This window comes from Etheostoma cragini, chromosome 6, assembly GCF_013103735.1.
Source record: "Etheostoma cragini isolate CJK2018 chromosome 6, CSU_Ecrag_1.0, whole genome shotgun sequence".
In the NCBI taxonomy this organism is placed as follows: Eukaryota; Metazoa; Chordata; class Actinopteri; order Perciformes; family Percidae; genus Etheostoma; species Etheostoma cragini.
In genome coordinates, this window is record NC_048412.1 from 21,445,055 (window position 1) to 21,466,147 (window position 21,093).

General features: G+C 39.9%; 2 protein-coding genes across 4 annotated transcripts in view; one reads left to right on the forward strand and one right to left on the reverse strand.

Moving 5' to 3' along the window:
* The first annotated feature begins 786 nt into the window (after positions 1–786).
* Positions 787–14,181, forward strand: eva1ba (eva-1 homolog Ba (C. elegans)). Of its 2 annotated transcripts, XM_034873927.1 has the most exons (5): positions 787–1,107; positions 11,221–11,275; positions 11,322–11,385; positions 12,882–12,976; positions 13,092–14,181. In XM_034873927.1, exons 4-5 carry the CDS (start codon positions 12,910–12,912, stop codon positions 13,514–13,516), a joined length of 492 nt encoding a protein of 163 aa, XP_034729818.1. In that variant the 5' UTR covers positions 787–1,107; positions 11,221–11,275; positions 11,322–11,385; positions 12,882–12,909; the 3' UTR covers positions 13,517–14,181. The 2 variants fall into 2 exon arrangements, with proteins under 2 accessions (XP_034729818.1, XP_034729817.1); XM_034873926.1 differs by having other exon boundaries at positions 11,221–11,385.
* A 5,378-nt stretch (positions 14,182–19,559) lies between these two features.
* Positions 19,560–21,093, reverse strand: part of sh3d21 (SH3 domain containing 21) — a 12,229-nt gene continuing 10,695 nt past the window's right edge. For both annotated transcript variants that reach the window (XM_034873912.1, XM_034873911.1), the window contains exons 16-17: positions 20,201–20,264; positions 19,560–20,052 (exon numbers count right to left, since the gene is read on the reverse strand). In XM_034873912.1, the coding sequence (XP_034729803.1) occupies positions 20,020–20,052; positions 20,201–20,264 (97 nt within the window). In that variant the 3' untranslated portion in view covers positions 19,560–20,019. The remainder of the gene's footprint in view (positions 20,053–20,200; positions 20,265–21,093) is intronic.

The following is a 21,093-nucleotide window of genomic DNA, read 5'->3' on the forward strand; positions in this document are numbered from 1 at the left end:
TGTAAGCATCATGGCAGCATAGGCCAACATAGACCACTATTGAGATATATTACAGCACATTTGTAACTTGTAACAGACATTCTCTCATGACACTTTCTGTCAGCACATTATAGTTGATGTTGCAGGAACACGCATAGAAACTTGAATATCTAGAGTGTACCTAGAACCTCATGAATACCACATGAATAATATTACCAGGAGGATAAATATGTTTCCTTGCTGGATTGTGTTTGTCACCCAAACCCATCAAAACTTAGTGCACTTCTGAATTTAGTTGACAAAGAGTTTAATGAAAACATCAATACCACACTCACATCTGCCCAGTAAATATAGGACTGCCAGTTAGCCTAGCTTAGCATAAAGACTGGAAACAGTCTAAGCTAACCAGCTTCCGGTAAAGAGCTTCATTTTTAGCATTTTAGACTTACAAAGCAACTTACTTGTAACAACATACACAGCTACTCATCAAACACATAAACATTCACAGTTGTTGGTTGCTGCTGTTGTTGTTGTCGTTGATGTTGTTTTGGTTCAGTCAAACTGAACTCTGCATGGAAAACCTGAGCTAATTTGCCTGGAGTTGCTTTCTGTTTTTTTCCTTAACAACAGAGGGAACCCCCATACACACACACACACACACACACACAAACACACACACACACACACACACACACACACACACACACACACACACACACACACTGCTCTCCTACCTCCCCTCTTCCCTGAGCTTGCCCTTTTTAGGCTGTTCCTCTTTTTTCTGTCTGAAAAGGGGGATAGTATGACAGCTTTTCCTGCTTCTTGCCGGGAGAGAGAAAACTCTGTTACTCACTTCGTCTCCAACTTCGAGAGGAAGTTACCACCTCTTCCCTAGACTCTGCACTCTCTGCACTCAGCTCAGGCAGACACACACACACACACTCACAAACACACACACACACACGCTCTTCAGGACTTGACCACAGAAGCAACAGGGAATCAACTGACACAGTCAGGACTGTTCGTAATGCTGTTTCTTTCAAAATTTGGAGGGAAAGAAGGCTTTGCCTAAAGCTTTCTGTGTGGACTGAACATTTTCAGAGGGACAGTTCTTGTCATCACAGACTGGTAAGTTTGACAGTTTATGTAAGTGTATGTACAGTACAATAGAAACCCCAGTGATCCACAGCCTCTGTCACTGTATTTTGACAATGGAGGGAACTTGTTTTATAGTTAAGTGCCTGCAGTTGTATTGCTCTGCATCGTATGTGTCCTAAAACTAGTTTAGTTGGCTTGTTTAGAGGTGCGTGTGTTTGAGAAAACTTCCATATGCTGTAAACTTTGATATCTGGTTTCCATCGCAGAAGCTTCAGTGCGTGTTTACTTCACATGAATGAGTTCCCTGTTTGCTTATTTATACTTTAATAATAAAGTGTGTTTAAATATGAGTGGGTTGTGGTTACAACAGCAGAGTATACACCTGGATAAAGCCATTTTACGCATGATATTAACTTTTTGTTTAAATTACCTCATTTGAATACCACCATGTTTTTGTCACTGTCAGTGCAGGACTAAGATAAATATCCACATCCCTACAAGCAGTGTCAGTGCATCACAGTGTAATCCTGCTAAATGTGTGTGTTTTTAGCATGTATTTGATGAACCTCTGCCAAAGAGGAGCTGATGCAGCAATTATATGTTACGGCGGGACGGTAGAGCCCGGGAATGGCTTTCCTATGCAGCTGCACATTATTGGCTGACCTTGTGGTGATTAATTAGTTGTCACTTTGCCACAGTCAAAGCAAACATCCTGTTGCTTTTTGTAGCAGACATCGTATAACAAAAGATAGTTGAGGTGGGAGTTGTCACAAGATCTTAAAATGAGACATGAAAAGTGCACACGTGGTGCATATGGCTCTGTTTCTTTTTCAGCTGTTCCCCCTTCTTTGTTTCTTTTTTTTTACCTGAACTCATAGAAACAATCTTGCAGGGCAGCAGTTGACCATATGCTTCAGCTCCCATAGCTCTCTCTCTCTCTCCACTTTGTGGTTAGCACCTCTTATCAGCGAGAAAGCGAGGTGAGGGAAGAGGGAGGTGAAGGGCGGAGGCTGGACAGGGCTGGGTTTGCTCTCAGGGGTCTCCTTTAATTTACACAATCTAGGTGGGCAGGCAGCACTTTAGCTGTGTCTCCTCCAGTCAATCAGATAACCTTCTATAGGATGAGGGGGAATGCTTGGTTAAGTAAGTCCTTCAAGGCCAGCTGGGAAGAGTTGACTTCTGAATGACCTCTCCGAGCTATTCATGCCAGCAGACTTTCTTTTTTCCAATACCCCACTGACTCATTTATCACTCGGCCTGTCTTATCTGTCCTGAGGATGGTTGTTAACCCTATTCTATTTACCTATAGGTCAGAGGTCCAACTTTGATTTGAACTGCTTGTCTAAACTCCCACCCTGCACAAAGCTGTGATAAGTCAAGAGAAAAGACTCCCAAGTAGACGGAACAGGGGTGAAATATGTTGTAATTTGTGATTCTTTCAATGTATATATCAATTCTAATGGAGAAAAAATATCTCCCTTAAAGCCAGAAACCAGAGAGTGTAGTGATGCCGTATTGTAAAAAGCCTGGAGCAACTCAATAGACAATGAATTTGGCTGATTTAGCAGGTTTGCAAATTAACTTTATTTTATAGAAGTGTTGTCTTCTCAAACCAAAAAAATGCATTGTTAACACAAAATAGTCCTAGAGGATGTTCTCCTAGTCACTTTCAAAGAGCAGCTCCCTTAGTTTTTAATTTGTCATTAAGTCTATGCCTGAAGGAGACACTTTTATGTTAAAAATAAATGATCTTAGACTTTTATAGACCACCATAATAGCAATAAACGAGCGTAAGTTCAGCAATTTAGGTCCTTTTATATACAGTTTAATGTGTCTCCTATGTCCCGGTATTAGTGGACAAGCAGAAACTTCTGCATCAAGAGTTGACTGTTGGTTGGTTAGTAACTGTATTAGAGCATTGTGCAGAAAGCTAGTGCAAACAGAGTTAATGGAAAAGCTTCAGCACGTGAATTATTGAGTTAGGATTTCATGTTTTCTCCTTTTCCCCCAAAGCTCTTCGAGGATATCTCAACACAACTGTAAATAACACTATTTACAGCTCAGAATGGTCATTTTAAAGACTGTAGCCCACCAGCAGCTCACTTACACATCCCAGCAATCTGGCCTTTGGCAGAAAAAGTTCATTGACTGCTCGCTACTGGAGACCAAGGACGGTCATATCATCACAGTAAAGATGAGTATGCAAGCAAAAAGCAAAAAGAAATATTAATCACAATCTCATTGTTAGGAATAACTGTATGAAAAGTGGAAATCCGGTGATAATCGATTTCATTGCAAATTAGTGACACGCAGCCATTCACCCAGATCATCTTATCATCAGCTGATCTCTTTGAAGCTCCACATAACAGATGCGATTGTTGCTGCTGCTCACTGTTTACCATTGCTGCTACTGTCTAACTTTCAGCCAATGTCTGCCATGCACTGCAAACTGAAAAGGCATCTCTATGTTTTTTATTTCAGTTTAAGTGATGCATTAACTATAATACATCACTAATCTAATTTAACCTCACCAACTATTTCTATTTCTATTTTGAGACATCACCATGTAGTATAAAGCAGAATCCCGTTTTAAATTATTATTATTATGCAGCTGCAATGCCTTTTTCAAACCCTCATAAATATATAGTATTGTGATCATCAGATGGGAGAGTTTACAGATAGCAAAAACTTTGAAAAGTGGTTATGCTGTTCCTGTTACTAACTCACATATCACACTAGCGTTGAGTAACTCAGAGGATGTTTTAGAGTAAAATAGAAAAGACATAAATTGTGTTAAGCAAAGCTCCCAACAACCACTAATGTCTTACAGGGCTCAGGACTTATTGGTTTCTAGCAAGAGCTTCACTGGTCCAGGCACTCCCCTGTTTAGGCTCAGGCAGATGGATTTGCCTAAGCTTACACTCCTATCTCGGACTCAGCAACCACTACACACACATATACATGTAGCTAGACACACACGTGCACCGACTGTTTGACACGCATTGTTTAATAAAATTGTATGTGTCTAATTGGCTTAACAGGATGCCACAGATTAAAACTCCATATATTTGGTACATTGTATAAAATTACATTGGCGAAAGGGAGTTGACCCAGGATTGAGTTAGTTACAGACTGTGGAGGCAGTATTAAATAGACAATCAAAAACAAAACTTTCTCAGGTGATTTAATGTCTTAGGAGATCTGAAGCAATGACAAAACAGCACTGAGATTTCTTTAACATTTTTTTTTAAACTTGTTTTGGAACAAAATGTCTCCCCCAGCACAACAAGCTGACAACAATCACATGCCATTTAATTTCTTAGCCCCAAAAAAAACAAATGACAAAGCTTTAATATTATCTCTACATCATCTTCCCATGTGATAAGGAACTTTGAGTAGATATTTTGGTCCTACTCTAAAGGGCATATTTACTTATCTCCATGTAACAAATATGATGACAATACTGTTTGATGTTTTTTTATTCACTTCTGGTCGCTAATAGAGACCAGTTGAAGTCATACAGGCCTTCACTTTAGCTACACAATCTTAGTTCCTGTCACAACAACAACAGTTTCTTAAATAGGAGCTGCACCATGTTCATGAACTGTATAGAGAAAATGCTACGGACTCAATCGTAAAAAGAGAAAACACGTGTTTTGTGTCACATAGTAATCCGTTGGGTCCATGTAATTGATACAATATGTGTGGTTGGCTTGCTGCTGGATGGTGGCCCAGATCAATGAAAAGGGTGAGATCATGGCTCTATTTTTGGAGCTCTGAGTTAAGGATGATCTAAAGCCCACTGTGCTTTAGAGAATCAGGGAGGAATGTTCATATGAATCAATTTCAACATATGGGAACATACACAGAGAGCCAGTAACTGCCAACACACACACTCACAGAAACACACACGCACACACGTACACACACAGATGTGGTTGGTTCCAATGTGGCTTCCTGATGCCACGAGCGCTATTTGATATGCTTGATTTGTACCGTGATAACATCAGTAGGAAGATGGTACATGGGATATCTCTTATTTATATACATAGTCAAGCATTTGGTCTCTGCCTCACATCAGGAACACATCTGGGTGCTATTAACCACTTGCCCTAAACCCCCTGCTCTGTCCCACATCTGTATTACCCTCCCATTACCTGCCCTAGCCCACAAAATATGCTCCTCACAGGACAAGCAGTGCACTGTGGTTCACGTTTTATGACATGAGGATACACAGGGATTCATTGCAGCAAGGGTTGCAGTTACTCTGAGCTATGCTGGCATCACATTGGTATATAGAGTCATGTTAATTTTACAACCCTACCCTTGTTGAAAAGTGCAGTGTCTTAAGTCAAATAATAACTTGCTGATAGTGCTCAGCTGGTCTCATTCTGTGTTTACTCCTCGAAAGGTTTTTCTCCTTGAAAGCAAAGTTGTTGTTCATTGAGTGGATGTCAAATAAAGTGCATGCCCAAAGCCAAATACATTAGCACATGACTAAACAAAGCTTTCTTTCAGCTTCATCTTGAACACTAAACCATATTCAAGACATTTGGATGTTAGAATAAATCCTCTAATGCTCAGGTCCTTTACATGCACTAATGGAGAGATGTCAGAGGGAGTGGGCTGTGACTGCTTAACAGGCAGCATGAGCAGTTGAGGGGGTACGGTGCCTTGCTCAAGAAAACCTCAGCAGGGCCCAGGAGGTGAACTCAGATCTTTCCAGCTACTAGTCCACACTTTGGTCTCTAGGGGACTTGAAAAACCCTACGGTTCCCAACCCAACTCCCTATGGACTGAGCTAAAGTTGGACAAATACTAACTTCATGTTCACTTGAGCTATTTGTCCCTGCAACTGGCAGCACACTGTAGTTCCAAATAGGGTCAAATATGAGTAAAAATGTGATTGATTGTTTGTTTTTTTCCTACACAAAGGGTTTGATTGGCTTTAACATCAGGATACATTGTCTGTCATTGTCTCTGAAACTAAAGTCCAATATCTGCTGTCTCAGAAGTGCTTTCTACGGATCACAAAGTTCTCATCAGGAGATGCAGATTTAAGACTTTGTGTCCTTTTTTGCGTATCAGTTGAAGACTTTTTCTTTGCTTATTATTAGAAGAAATCCCTGTGTTTCATTGGCAAGTGAGCAAACTCCCTCCGTTGATGAAGACAGTGTAATTTGGTCAAAAGCTCCGGGAAAAGCGGGTGACAGTAGCTTGGTTTGAGCACTTTTTTCAAATGTTGTTATAGGTCAATTTTTGTAACCTTTTTGCTGAAGAGAGAGAAGACGTGCAACTGAACTGGGTATCAAGATCTGGACAATATGTGGCAGAAATCCCCTATGTTGTCTTTTGCTTCCTGTCCTCCCTATTGAGTGTAGCCACTTCAACTTGGCTCATTTAACAGAAAAAAACAAACACTAAGGGCATTTGCAAATACTCTCTGACCCACGTCCGTTTGAGGTCATCCTCACCTGGGGCTCCACGTCTGAGTCCTGATGGCAACCACATGCCTGTCCTGTTTCCAAATCCAACAGTTTTTCTTTGAGTCAGATACTCTGGCAGGCCTTGACAAGGAGGAAGCAGCACTAACGGTTTGCACAGCTTGAAACCCAAGATCTTCATGTCAAGAGGAACCGGGAAGATATACACTCTTACTTTCAGGAGAAATGTCCTTTGCAACCTTCTTGGATGTGAAGAAAACTCACTGTCGCTTCCACAAGAAATTACCTACATCCTGTGGACCTTTCATGAATGCTTTTACAGACCCTGAAAAGAGATCTCAGTTTGGACAATGTTTCTGTTTACAGAGGGGAAAGTAATGGCCTGCACCTCTGCTGTTTGGGGGAGAGCTTGAAGTTCTATTATGTTTCAGTACTTGTTGTTTTCTGGCTTGATGACATTTATGTAATACATGGTTTGTAGAGACCTCCAGCAGATACTTCTGTGATACAGTTTCAGATTCTTTGGCAGTTTGATGGTTGCTGTTAACCTTTCATCAGCTACTAAAACAATCTCTTCATCAGTGAGAGAATAACTGAGCCAAGACCGTGCTTTGATTCGGTACATTTATTTAAGGGGAAAATGAAGAGTTTCAGAATGTGCTTCGCAAGCTGAAAATGGTGAACAAATTATCCGGATTGGCTTGTTTGATGCCGTGCATCATTAAGTCCAGACTGTTTTTTTTGTTGTATTTTTAGTAGCAGCCACAGAATCAAAGCAGGAACGTTTTAATGAACATAATCACAAGCAAAGATACTATGATGCCATAAATTCTAATGGCAGCTTCTGTGATCTCCCCTTAAAAGAGAGAGTCTGCATGTGGATTTCAAGTATAAAAACAATTAAATGTTATTAAATTCAACTCTGGCTATTTTCATTTTGTCAAAGCTTCATCACAGGCGAACCACAGACAGATCCTCCGTTGTGCCAGAAATGGTTGCGGCTGAACTAAAATTCTAGGTATTAAAAATATTTTGTTCCCTCTGCGGTTCGGCGTGTGTCATTACAATGAGGAAATAACACCGACTCGCTCCCTTGTGTAATCTGACCTTTTCATCTTCTGTGTATAAATCAAACGTGGCTTGACTCCCTGCATAAATTCCACTGAAGGGTTATGACTTTGATTTCTTCATCATGGAAGAGGAGTATTGTGGTTGGGTGGTTTATGAAACAAGTATTATTGGTGAAGTATCTGGGGAAAAGTGCTTCTATTCTGTGACAACAGTTGACATCTGTGTATAGAAGACAGCTCAATCATTCTGTCTCCATGTCGTTATCATAGACAATGGCAGTGTTGCTGAAGGAGAGCTTTGACCCGGATGTTGTCCCTGCGGAAAGGGACAAACCCTGTGGGAAGGAAGGGCTATTGTGGTTATCTCCAAGTGGATGACAACAAAAATATCACACTACTTGATGGTTTGGAGTTTTTCATCCACTCCAGCTCCTCCATCCAAACCAAAACAAACAATGCTCAGCCAGAAATAGTATTTAACCCTTCTGTTGTCCTCCCGGCTCAAAACCGGACAAAAATCTGACATTTTAGTCCCTTTTTTCAGACTCTTTTTTAGTTTTCACTAACACCACCTTACTACCACTAGTTGTGCACTACTTTTTGAAATTCATGGTCAATAACCCTCATTTATATACAATTATTCCCAATATTTGAGTTAAAAAAGCAGAAATTATGAATTATTTTGACCTATAGTTAAGATCAGAAGAACATAGAGATGAGTTTTGTCAGGAATGAAAGTGCTCAATTGTATTTGCCAAGAGCGTTGTATGAAATCCAATCCATTTTTTTGTTGTAATTTCGTTTCAAAAAAAGTTATACTTTAGATATAGACATTTTTAAAGGGGTCAAATTTGACCCGAGGACAACAGGAGGGTTAACCTCTTTTTAGGCCCTTGCACCACACCATAACGTTTCTATGCTGGCTTCAGTCTGAACGCATTTTCTGCTGTGTCCTTATAAATATAAGTGACTGATCCAAGTCCAACTGACTGGGAAAGACTTAGGTGAGCCAACCTTTATGGTTTATTACTGGGATTACATTTTGTTGAAATTTAATATCAGATAAAGAGATGTAAACATGGGTTTTCCACACAAGTTAAGCCATGTAAGGATGGGTTAGGTGATTGTTTACTCGTCAGCAGCCTGCAACGGACTCAGGAAGGGGATGCCTGACTGTTTGACCTCAGGATATGATGCTGGGAAAGACAAATGATAAGCTAGCAGGGACAAAAAATAGGACCAAACATTAACGTCACAGGAGCTCAGACGTGTCTATTCTGGTTTGGCCAGATCATTGGAACATTACATTTTAGCTGTCTTATTTTCTGTTTCATGCAGTCTATATAGGATTTGTATTCGTAACTAAATAATAAAATGCAGAGGAACGCTCTTGCATGCCCCAATTGCATTTGAATTATATATTTTTTGTCATTCTAGTATTTTTTTTCAAACATAAACATTTACAAATACCAAAACAAAAACACAAAAAGCAAAAGGCAGAAACAGCTAAACTTAAAAGGACACACCCCTTGTACCACTACATTGTTTGTGATTATATCGACTGTTATGTTTGAAGCATGTGTTGACACACATGCTTAATGTATCAAACCCTTAACATATGAACAGAAATAGTCCCACACTAAATGGAACTTCCCTTTGACATTGTTACTCTTGCCATTAAAATATTCGTAGGATGCAGTCTCCGTCATTAGCTGAGTCCAGTCTGTGAGCCCTGGCGTGTATATGCTCTTCCAGTACCTCAATATCAGCCTTGCTGCAGCGATGCATTGGAATTATACTTGAGTTACATGCAGGTTTGCCTCACAATAACACCATATGGTCTTGATTCTTAAAATTATTCTCACTTCTACAGCCAAGCAGTTGGTGTAAATGCTCCCACCAGTCGGCACTCCCCAGTATTAGGAGTGAGAAGTGAAGTGAAAAGCTTTGTTTGTTTGTTTGTTTGTTTGTTATATTTATCTGATTTTTGCCAGCGTAGATATTCCAAGCCAAAGTTTAAAAAATTCAAAATTTGGTTTGTTCTGTTTTTTGGAATAAGCCGTCATGGTTAGTGTTAATATTTGATTACGTCAGGAGCCATAATTTGAGGACTGTTGCTCTCCTTCATAATATCAACCAGGCAGTTTATAATGCAACTTAAGCTTGAGTAAAACATGATGGGACAAAATGATACATCAAATTGCAAATGCATGACTCCTTTGTTATTAGGGTCTCATTTTCAAGGCTGTAGGGTAGGGCAACATCTGCAATAGAACAGCAAAGTGGGTCACTTGGAGAAAAATGACTGAAAGTTGAGTCATGGGAAGGCTGGGGAGGAGAAGATCTGTTAATAATTTCCTTCTTGAGGTAAAACAAAAACACAACAACACAACAGAGCAGGGTAATTAGTGGTTAGATAGGCTTTAAACAGGTATCCAGTTGAGCGCTGATGAAGCTCAGCTTTGCTGCATTCCAGTGTGAGAAGAGGCCAGTTACTCTACTGTAGGTGTCCAATCATTAGCTTGGACTTTGGCTTGAAGTACAACTGTAATCACTCGAGCCATTCACTTTGTTACCCTTGAGACAAAAACAAAATATCTCACTGAAAGCCCATGCCCTCTAGCTCTGCTTAGATCATGATAAATAGATTCCATCAGAGGGAGGAATTAGGCTCTGCGGGAGCGAGAAAATGAACATGTTCATAATTGAAAAGAAAGGAAGGAAGTAAGCTCAACAGGAAGGACGCTCGACAGGAACACAACGCGTATAGGTCCATACCTACAGTATGTGCACTGCCGAAACAAGAAGCCCATCGTTTCGCTCCCATGGGGACCGGGGGGGTGGCCTGGAAGGCTTGTTGCCATAGTGACCACTCTGTCACTCAGCTCTATAAGCGCTGTCTCGGTCAGGCGCTCTGTAGTGTACATAGGACCTGCCAAGAGTCAGCAAGATCAAAATCTGCCCTGGAAAGCACCAAGGCTCTGTTAAACCAACTACTGCTGGCACATGAGCTTTTCCTAAACAGGGCTACACGTTCGAAAACTTCATAGCGAAGCATTTTTTGCAGCCCTTGTTCCCCACCTGGCACGTAAATCACTAACCCCCAAGCTCATTATAGGCCTTTTACTGAGCAAAGGAAAGTAATTCTGGGCCTTGTGTTGAAGTCTCACTGAATTTTGAATTCTCCTCACTTTTTGTTTGAGAAGAACATATAAACTATAATGGCATTGCAACTATTGTGCATATTTTTTTCTAATTTTCAAAAGGGGATCAAACATTTTTTGCTTTATAGCAAAATAACAAGCATTATAATCTTCCTAAATGTAGGATTTGTGGCAGATCTGTTGTATTGGACTGCATGAAACTGTGCAGTATACCTTATAAAGTGTCCAGGGAGTGCACATTCCTGTGTTTTGTACTCTGTGGTTTAAGAAATCACAGTTGAACCAATGAAAACTGAAAACGCCTGCCTCTAGTCTCTTGCTGGACCGTATATCCTGCAATAGGCCTGTCGTTGTTTTCATTGCAGTCGCCTCAATGAGTTTAGATCTAATGTGCCTTGACGTGTGTGTGTGTGTGTGTGTTTGTGCGTGTGTGCGTGGGTGCGTGTGTGTTTGCTCTTTTCTCAGGATGGCCAAATGAACTGTTTGGACTGAGGACCAAAGATCACAGGCCCTGATCCAACGTCAAAGGAGAGAAAGCAAGAGAAGCGTACTCATTTCGCATCCATTCTCCAACTTCTCATTAAAACTATGAGCTGGGACTAAGGACGTGCTTCATAGTTTAATTTTGTGGTAAGTTTTTATATGTGTACTTACTTTTACACTTTCAATTTACTTCTGCTTTTACAGGAGAATGTTTGCTGTTTTAAAGTTCATTAGTAAACCACATTACATATGGTTTACATGTGTGTGGTTTTATGCTTGAATTTTACTAAAAGTTACATCATCAAATGAGCACAAAAGCTGCATAAATCATTGAGGTATACACATCATGATACAAATCAGGCACTGGGGTTATCAGTGGGTACAATTTGGAGGTAAATGCAAACAAAAACATGTGGATTGTGCAATTTGAGGACATCCATATGAACCGTGTGTAGGCTTAGTGACATGTGGTTCAACTTAGAGAAAAGTGTGCACACGTAAGCGTGGGATGGCTTCAGAGTTCATCGTCCTTTCACATGAACAAGGTTTTTTTTTTCCACAGCCAGGCACAACACAAAGCACATGCTAAAGGGTAATGGAGCTAACATTTAGCTGGAAGGATTAAAGCCCCCCCCCCCTTGTTGGTCTCTCCTCTATTGCCATTAACACTCTTATGTGTCACATGGCGCGATGCCATGATGTCATCATGGAAAAGGTTTTTTTTAAATGGCAAAGCAGAGGAAAAAAGCCAGAGTCAGCAGGAAAGGGGTGTGGGGAGGCAAAGAGCTGAGGAAGGTTTGTGAAGCAAATACAGAAAGACCCAGCAGCCCAACACAACCCTGGTTTGATATTCCATGTATTTTTCACAGATGAGAAACAGGCTTGTTTCTCCTGAAGAAAAAAATGTTGTGAGGAGGTAGCATGGAGGTAACACAGAAGATGTAGATAATTAATGAAAACAAAACATCTGACTGCAAAGGAGAATGAACCTGAACTGTTACTGTATCTGGTGCACTGCTTAAACATCAGGGACACAAAGTCTTAACAATACACGTTTTTCTTTCTCTGAGCCTCAAAAATTGATCTGAGAGTTTCATCAGGCAGGAAAAGAGTCCTTTGTGGCTACTTGGAAAATTGAGTCTTGACCTTCTTTAAAGAGAGCTGTCACAGTTCAGAGAGAATGGAAGATGTAGAGTGCCATGTGCCAAATGTGTTATGATGATCCCAGATGAAGCCAGTACTATAGGACTACAAAGAGGAGCTTTTGTTTGACACTTGACGGTCTCATCCCACCCACTCGAAGGCATATGAAGTACCGTGGTCAGTGGGTTTGACATTCAGGCGCTGCACAGAATGTGACACTGGAGGAAGGATGCTTGGAAAACATGTCGAAGCCTTTTAGCACCGGGAAGAGTTTTAACATGGTGTCTAGTTGCATTATACGGCAAAGTCAGATGTGTAATGTTTATTGTTTTTTGGACTCATTTTGTGTTGAACAATTTAGCTGCATATTTAATTTGATTTTGTTTGTTTGAGTTACTTTTGAACTGTTAAGTACAGATTTGTTGTACTTAACTGAGTTCCATCTTATGCAGCTTCATACTTCTCCACTTTCTCATATAAATATTGTACCTGTTTTTCAGGTGTGAGGAAATCAAAGTCAAGCTCATCATGGATGTGAAGAAAAAGGAAATGGACCTGCTGAGCAACAGCATAGCTGCATATGCACACATCAAAGGTACGTCACACACCCCAGCACGATAACTACATCTCCATGTTAGTGATCTCTATCCCAAAAAAGGAATCAAGTAACATTTTACTCTATTTGACAATCATTTATTTCCTTTCCTTAGCAAACCCAGAGAGCTTTGGACTTTACTTTGTGCTTGGAGTGTGTTTCGGCCTGGTGCTGACGCTCTGCCTCCTGGTCATCCGCATCTCCTGTAAGCCGCGGACCAATGTCGCCCCCCCCACGCCGGAGAAGAAACACTTAAAAGACATCAGCGTGGAGGATGAGGAGAGTGAGGACGATGAAGATGAAGATGGGGATGATGTAGAGGTACCTATGCCTTTGCCCAGCACAGAAATCCCTGTTGGTAATCATACCAGCCAATCAGATGGGACACTGAGTGTGAACGTATTTACTTCAGCTGAGGAGCTGGAACGGGCACAGCGACTGGAGGAGAGGGAACGCATCATACGTGAGATCTGGAGAAATGGCCAGCCTGATATCCTTGGGTCAGGAACAGGGACTATTGGAAGAGTGCATTACTACTAAGATACACAAGGCTTCAAGGGAAATACTCTGAGCTCTGAGAAAGACAGACAAGGACCTTTGGGTGGACCAGATGTCCCTAAAGACTGTGAGACTTGTATTAGATACAAAGCAACATAATGGAAAGAGGAAAGCAGTGATGTGGGTCATATGCTAAAATGCTTAGCTCTGACACAGTTGAACTATGTGATATTGCACTTCCCATGTAGCAATGCTATGCAACTACATGGCATATAACAAAAGAGGTGTTTTAAAGACTGATTAATCCATATAGAAAGGATACAGTATGAATGTGGGAGCTGACACCTGAAGTAATCAGTCCTTTGTTGCTTAATGACAAAAATGCACACAACTTGGTTAATGTTTGTAGTACGTGGAAAATGAAAGCATTTATGGACAATGTATGTACTGTATTTTGTAATGAAGATTAATTATGTGCAGTGAGGACAACTGTCCTCTAGACTAGTAAGTTTGTGGGGGAAAGAAAAAAATCTCAGCAGTACTGTTAAAGGAAATTGCATTGTTTGAACAAGCATGTATCAACCAATTTGGGGGTGAGTATAATGTAAAAACAGTTCAAATTGGAGTCTTTAATTTCCCCATGCCTGTGTTTTCAGGAATAATTCCACCAAAGGAAATGACAGAATTAAAGTATTACGATGAAATCATTTGCTGTTGTTTTTCTGGATAATGCTAGGATGTCAGACAAAAACAGTGCCCATTTTTTGTGTACATTTAGGCCATGGATTTATAATAAAGATAAGAGAGAAAGAGCGAGAGAGAGAGAGAGAGAGAGAGAGAGAGAGAGAGAGAGAGAGAGAGAGAGCACATTTGCCAACAAGATTGATGGAAACATCATTTTTTGTAATTTGTTATTCTGCTTAATGCCTCTGGTATGTGCCTTAAAAGGACAGAAATAAAGCACAATTCTGGGAACAAAGCTCTAGTGGAGTCAACATTAGTTTTGAAAGAAAAGACGTTCTGATAAGAGAAAGAATGGGATAAGTTAGAATGAAATTGATTTCCTTTCCTCTTTAAATGGAAAAAAAGAGCCAGTCGGAATGCTGGTGCAGCTAGATCAGATGAACCTCTTTTAACCAAAGGCTATTTTCACCAAAGAGGGGACCCCCTTATATAGCCTGGGTCCTGTTTGAAATAAATTGGTAACCTATTTCCTTTTTACACTTCTGTAGTGCTATGTAAAAGAACACAACAAAACGTAGAAATATCAGCCATGTATAAAACATAATTGCACGAGCTAGATAGAATGTAGCTAGGCTGACCTAAAAACTATTATTTGAAAATTAAAATATGGTTTGTTGAACTTTGAAGTCTTTGGAAAAGTGAATGAATCTGAGATCTCCACGGCCCACCTAGCACAGACCTCACTGTAGAACCACTGTAGACACCTCGGTACCGGCGGATAACGCAGCATACAGTATATAAACGCACCTGTGTGCACTGTGGGTACATTTCACCTGTCACCTGGCTCACTCGTTTGCAGCTGCTAGTGTTGCTGTTGTTGTATTTCCTAGACAAACTTGTCCAACCATGTTGGCTACTTATGGTTTTGAGGATTCAAAACAATCATAAATATGTCACTCGTCCCCAGCTGTCCACACACACGCACACAACTTGAAGCGTTTTGCATTAAATGCTTCGGCTGTTGACAACTTGGGACTTCCGCCCCCCCCTCACCGAGGTAAGTGCTAGCGGCTAATTGTAACGTGCATTGTAAAGGACTTCCGCTGTGTTAAGTTGTTGTTGACAGAGCAAAGCAACGTTGCTTGACAGTGTGTTTAGCCACGCTAGATGTTGAGATGGCAACATCTAGCGTTATTTCATGGATTGCTATAACATTGAGTGGAGCCATTCATGGTTTTGAAACGGTTTAAACTACAGACTTAGGACCACCAAGAAGTTGACCATTTTTGTTTTTGAGTAACATCTGATGAAATGCGATTGAATTTGGTGCAGATTTTCAAGGATCCCAGATAACACATTCCTTTCTCCTCGATTCCTTGACTCCTTGACTTTTTATCTATCCTAGCACCACCAGCAAGTCCAATTCTTCACTTATCTTCACTTGTGAAAAATCTCAACATCTAGCCTAGGCTACTGGAGACATTGGCACAGACATTGCTGGTTTCCAGAGGATGCTTCCCAAGGACTGAGTGATCCCCTGACTTTTCCTCTAGTGCCACCAGACATTTTTGTTTTTTAGTGAAATATTTCAACAACTTTTTATTTCTTTTTATTTAGTGCCACCATAGATTTGACATAGATTTGACATTTTTGGCTCTAAGTTAAATGCATGCACAGTTATTGGATGAAACATTCCTGTTCTCTACAGCATGCATTAAAATAATAGTGTTTTTCTGACTGAAAAGACTTTTCCAAATTCTTAGATTTACAACCAAATACCTGGAAAAACTAAGTACATTCCCATCAGCCTCAGCTGTATTTTGAGTTCAGTGCTACATAGCCAATGTCAGCATGTGGTATCAAAGATAGTTTAGTAAGTATTGCAAAACACAAGTACATTAGCCTTTAGCTCAAAGAACAGAGTAAAAAGTTGTTAGCATTGCTTGGTTAACTTGTCTCTCTTTTGGACCTGTTGCTTATTTTTGCATGTCTTGGAGGCTGATTACTTCTTCTCTTATGCTGTTGATATTTGTCTGCTGTCTGAATTTGCTTGTATGCTGTAAGTATGCTGGCTGCTGATGTCGTATGTCTCTTCTGCTGCTGAAATGCGTTAGTTTGTGTTCTTATGCTTTTACTATGTGCTGACTGATTGATAACTATGTGCAGTGTGTCTGCATTGGTAGTAATTGCGAATGACCAAATTTCTTTGTGCATTATATGATGCTTTTTCGAGGGAGCTTAATTGGTTTTGTGGAATGTTTCCTCCCATGTTGTAATTGTTTTGCAGAGTGGCCTCTGGTTTGTACACTGGCTTCCGGTCTGTAAACACTATTGCCTGTTTACTTAATTATTTCACTGTAATATTGGTTACATGAGAAACAAAGAGCTTTTGTCACACACAATACAGTCATTTTCACATGTTCCTTATATGTGGCTTTGGCTTCCCTGACTGGAGGTGTTTTGTTTGGAATGGCCACATAGATTGTTTACAGAAAATATCATAGACTTCAATGGTATAGGTGTGGGGGGGGGGAATCAATATAGTATAGTATCGCGATATTTATTGTGGCAATACTGTATCGATACACATACGCCAAGTATTGATTTTTAATTACATGTGTTGGTCAGTTTGTCTGCTTGACAATCGCATTTTGCAGCAATAAAATTTAAGTGAGATGAATAAAACAGAGAAATATATCCTTTTAGACAAAACAGATGGTGACAAAGTTTCCTTTTGGGGACATAATTTGAAAGTGGGAAAAATTTGACATTGGAAAAAAAGGTCATATATTACAATACGTTTCAAATGGCAATAATATCGTATCATGATAATTCATGAAATTCAAGAATATCATGAAATAAAATATTGTATCGTGGGGTCTCTGGTGATTCCCAAGAAGACCCCCCAAGAAGTGGATTTGGATGGTAACGTGGCTGGGAACAGCAAGTTCCACCAATCAGAGATGTTGATGGCATACTAAGGATTGTGGGTAGTATTTCTTTATATAGATTGCAAATAAAATGTGTTTTTCTTGCAAAAGAGGTGGATTTCATACGGCCAATATCAACTCAGTCTTCACATAATAAATTCTGTTTCAAGTGAGTTGGCTGATGGAAGTCATTTTGTTTGGCTGCCAATGAAGACACACAGAACCTTGATGAAGTGCCCACACTGGGCTGGCCGAATGATCACAAGTCAATGGTTGTCAGGGGTTGGGTGATTCACAAGTTGTGAAAGTAGGAATTCTTGGCATGTCAAAGCATACAAAAGAGAAAATATACTAAATACCCATCAGTGTATGGCGTGTGTCCACATTCTTTCTGCTGGCCAACCTGGAGCCAGAAACTTTAGTCTTACGTCCTTTCATTGTGAGGTTTGTGTAGCGTTGCTCGGAGGATGTTCTGGATTTGAGATGAAGGCAGGACCAGAACTTCCTCTAGAGTTTTCCTTAAAGTACAGACTGTGCTGGAGGACCATACTGTTTTGTTGTTGTTGAGTTTGTCTTGGGGCCTGCCATGTTTTTAGATGGAGCCCACACTGGAATCTTTTCTGTTGAGGTCTCAGAAAAGCCTCTCATGTGGTGTCAGGCTTTCAGAAATCCGTGGAACTGATGGTGTCGACTCTTTGAAGTATCTGTGTGTAATAATATTTGTCTAAACCTTTTGTGAATGGCGTGTACATCCAACGTAAAATGTGTTTTACCAGACCTACAATTCAATATTTTAAATAGTATCGTTTTCATTCCACAGGATGTAATCAAGATGTAATTAGAAGCAACATATCTTCGCTTTATCCTAATTATAGTTATGAAACAATACATCAATAAAATAAAGTGAACATCAACAGGAGGGGAACCCTGTTTTGGAAAGCCGTAAATCTGAGCCACAACACAGCGTGGGAAAGATGAAGAAAGACGGATGGACCGTCTTTTGTGGTTCTCTGGCTGATTCTAGAAACCAGCATCCATCATATGGCTACATTCATGCCACTTAACCACCGCTTTAATTAATCACTATTTCTGCATCCGTCCAGATCCTTTCTTTTAAAGAAAAAAAAGCCAACTTGTCTGTGTCGGCTCAGCTTCTCTTTCTCTATTACTTATTTAAACTCTTTTTTTTTTCTTCATATTTGACCTTTGAGCTCCAAAATGCTTCAGCTCTCAACACTGAGTTTTCAGTACTCCCTGCAGTTCCATCTTACAGTGCACTGAGCCAAATATCTGCACATGCAGTGTATTATAATTTATAGCAGTGCCTGTAGTGTACACTGCACCCGTCATCACTGACATTATTGCATTTTTTTAGAGACCCCCCTCAGTAAAAAAATCATTTTTGTAGGGCTTAAGTTTGTGGAGTTTTACATAAAGGTCATTCATTTTTCATATCTTGAAAAAATGTAGCACTATCAACTAACCCTTGGTTTGTTTAGTTTCATTTATTTCACCCCTTGTCCACAAGGCAATGTCCCCTTAATGACCAGTACTCAACACAGTTTTTAAAACTAGTATAATCCCCTAGCAGTTTCAGAAGCACCCGGTCCCTGATGAGCTCCAGATGTCGTCCAGATGGGTTCTACAGTGGGCTTAGACAGCAGCACACCACCTTCGCCACCACTTGGAGCCAAAACCAAATCTACATGTCTTACTCTGAAGATGCCGTGGTCTAAATACAGTCAAGTTAAATAGCTCTCCCGGTGGTGGGCGCAAAGAATTTCTCATTAATTCTCTTCCCACGTTTTCTCCATCCATCGCGATGAGTCACTAAGTTCAGAGTTTTCAGAGTGAGTCAGTTTTTCTCAGAGTGACACAGGACGCCTTTTCCACTTAACTGCAAAAACATTTTTTCATAAAAGATACATTAAGATAAAAGATCCATTAACATTAGCCATCATCTTAAATCTTATCACATTTACTATTTTTAATTAAATGTTTTTTCTTTTCTAATGTGAAGTCACTATGGCTTGGTCACTTCCACCAATCCAACATTCACTGAAAAGTTGTCTTTATCTTTGTGTTGACTAGTCAAACGGTGTCCCCCAGTGGACTAATTCAGAATTGCATCCTGGTCTAGTTTATAAGCTGCAAAATATCTGAGTGATATTGCTGAAACAATATGACCCTGTGAGACGTGTAAGATCTCTGGGGAGTGGATGGTGATGGAGAATTAGCTTTAAATCATTTTGCAGCAAAGCGCTAGAACCAACTGCCAGACTGTTCTCCAGTGCTTTCATCCGAAAGCTCTGAAAAGTTATTGGTATATAGTTATGTGTGTGTATATATTATATCTATTTATACGTATGTATGTATGTATGTATGTATGAAACATGCTTTACAGATAAAACTGCTTTGCCTGCATTTCAGTTGTATTTCAGGTATTGACACTCAAGTAACAACACCCCTTTGGATGACTTGAAATTATATTGTTTTTGCAAAAATATCACTATCATCACAATATTTCCTCCTATGTACAGCTGCATATATTACATATTCTTCTGAGGCATTGTGTAATGTAAAAGTACAGTAAAACCTATCATCAAAGAAAAAAGGTGGCATTTAAAACTGGACAATGCAAAACATTACCTTGCAACCAAGAGTAACCCATTGTGATTTTCAGCATTCAAATATGTCAAACTTTTAACAGTACATCATTTAAAAGTCTTTTGCTGGATTAAGTTTCTCTTATCCCGTGCAGGATTATCTTAATCCTATGTCAGTTATACTTTCACTTGTCTGAGGTGGGAGATCTTGCTTGTCTTTTCCCTCCCCGTTTAAAAAAAAAAAGGTTCATCTTGTTTACATTTGCAGAATGAAAGCCTGCATGGCACAGTGTCAGACGGTCAGCCCAGTCCCCGTCTGTGTGGATTAATGCTTCATCTTCAAACTGTGGACTTCCTCCTGTACGGAAAAGACATTTTTTTTAAACAATTAATTAAACCACAGTCATGATCTCGGGAACCACAGCTTCCGTATTCCTTTCTTCAGGCAATATGCGGCGAGCATAAAGTACGAACGCATGCAAAAGCTGAAGGCACGCCTCACTGACCTGCAGTGCCCCTCGTTTGTTTCTCTCGTCCCTCAGTTCTTCTTTCACTTCCTGCATGTCTCGGCTGATCAAAAGAGACAGAAACAGAAAAGATTAATTTAAATAGGTCAGATGTACTGTACGCCACCATTCAAGTCAAATGCGTTAGTGAAAGAATATTAATTAGATTGTTACTGTTTTAGTGAGTTGTATTAGATCAAACAGAAATGGCCTTTATCCCGACCAGTCTTATTAAGCACCATTAGTGAGAAATACATCTTTGTAAATGCATTTTTAAAGTGGCTACAGTCAGAACTTTTATAATAATCAAAAAAGTATCAATGAGGATGTGGCAATGTAACAATGTGAAATGCTCATAGTGATGACCCTGAAGAGAATAAACAATCTGCAGATCCTCCTGGCTTTATGGAGCTTTTATAGCGAGTTTCTGCCATGCATGTCTGGTGCTGAAAAATAAAGCAAATGTGGAAGTGCCAAAAAACTGCAGTTTATCGAAAGGCCACCTAAGGCTGGCTCCAGACAGGACTTTAGGAGGATTGTCTCATTGTTCATGTAGTGTCTCAGAAAGCACCAAAAGAGTAAGGCTGGAATAAGGTGTTGTTTTCTCTTGATTAGAGTGACTGATTAGACCGCTTTGTTAGGTTAATTCTGGGTTGAGCTACAGTATACTGAAGATTACATAATGCCCAAAAACTCTATAGACAAATAAGAACGATTACAGAGTAGGTAGTGAGACATTCATTTACATATGTAAAACAAAACTATCAGCAGAGTGAAGGAGATTTCAATCAAGCCCAGTTTGTACACATTTACAAATGAAGTCCAATCAGGCAATATGAGTGAAAGCAAGTGTGTGCATGTGTAGGGGCTTTAAGAGAATGTTTTTTTTTTTT

What these genes read in the sequence shown, in the direction of transcription:
- eva1ba (XM_034873926.1), top strand. Translation starts at nt 12,910, where the DNA reads ATGGATGTGAAGAAAAAGGAAATGGACCTGCTGAGCAACAGCATAGCT. An exon ending in TGCATATGCACACATCAAAG is followed by an intron (nt 12,977 to 13,091) that starts GTACGTCACACA and finishes TCCTTTCCTTAG; the next exon opens with CAAACCCAGAGAGCTTTGGA.